Source organism: Meleagris gallopavo, unplaced genomic scaffold, assembly GCF_000146605.3.
Source record: "Meleagris gallopavo isolate NT-WF06-2002-E0010 breed Aviagen turkey brand Nicholas breeding stock unplaced genomic scaffold, Turkey_5.1 ChrUn_random_7180001925512, whole genome shotgun sequence".
Classification (NCBI taxonomy): Eukaryota; Metazoa; Chordata; class Aves; order Galliformes; family Phasianidae; genus Meleagris; species Meleagris gallopavo.
In genome coordinates, this window is record NW_011187889.1 from 1 (window position 1) to 1113 (window position 1113).

At 78.0% G+C, this 1113-nt stretch overlaps 1 protein-coding gene across 1 annotated transcript; it reads right to left on the reverse strand.

Annotated features, from left to right (window-relative positions):
• Nucleotides 1–6: 6 nt before the first annotated feature.
• Nucleotides 7–1110, reverse strand: LOC104916629 (protocadherin alpha-5-like; the record flags this gene model as incomplete). Its single annotated transcript, XM_010727653.1, has 1 exon — nt 7–1110. A coding segment is annotated over one exon (1104 nt), but the record flags the coding sequence as incomplete, so codon positions are not given.
• Nucleotides 1111–1113: the final 3 nt, after the last annotated feature.

Consider the following 1113-nt stretch of genomic DNA (forward strand, 5'->3'; position numbering starts at 1 on the left):
CGACACCGCCCCCGCCCCCGCCGCCGACACCGCCGCCTCGCCGCCCTCCACCAGCGACACGCTCAGCGTGGCCGTGGCCGAGCGCGGCGGCTCCCCGTGGTCCCGCACCACGATCAGCAGCCTCTGCCGCGGGCCGTCCGCCTCCTCCAGCGCCCGCGCCGTGCTCACCTCGCCGCTGTACAGCCCCACGCGGAACGGGCCCTCGCCCCGCGGCTCCCGCAGCTCGTAGCGCAGCCACGCGTTGTAGCCCGAGTCCGCGTCCACCGCGCGGATCTTCGCCACCACCTGCCCCGCCGGAGCACCCCACGCCGCCCGCGCCCACAGCGACCACGACGGCGACGACGCCGAGCCCGACGAGCCCGGAGAACCCGCCGAGCCCGACGCCCGCGAGCCCGGCTCCGCCGCCGAGCCCGCAGCCCACGGCCCCGGCCCGCCGCCCGCGAGCGGCAGCAGCTCCGGCGCGTTGTCGTTCTCGTCCACCACGAACAGCTGCACCGTGGCGTTGCCGCACAGCGGCGGCTCCCCCGCGTCCACCGCCCGCACCTCGAACTGCAGCACCTGCAGCTCCTCGTAGTCCAGCGGCCGCAGCGCCCGCACACGCCCGCTCTCCGCGTCCACCGACACGTAGCTCGACGCCGGACGCCACCCCGAGCCCCACCCCGAGCCCGAGCCCGCGCCCATCCCCGCGCCGCCCTCCCACACCGAGTAGCTCACGCGCCCGTTGCCCGCCTCGTCCGGGTCCCGCGCCCACAGCCGCGCCAGCTCCGCGCCCGCCGCGTTGTTCTCCCGCGCCAGCACCGTGTACACGGCCTGCGCGAACGCCGGCGCGTTGTCGTTCACGTCCGACACCGGCACCCGCAGCCCGCGGCTGGCGCGCAGCGGCGGCGCCCCGCCGTCCTCCGCCCGCACCTCCACCTCGTACTCCGACACCCGCTCCCGGTCCAGCGCCTCCCGCAGCACCAGCGAGTACGAGCCCGCGAACGTCGCCACCAGCCCGAACGGCGACGGCGGCCGCACCGCGCACCGCACCCGACCGTTCGGCCCCGAGTCCCGGTCCGACACGCTCAGCAGCGCCACCACCGTCCCCAGCGCCGCGTCCTCGGGCACCGGCAC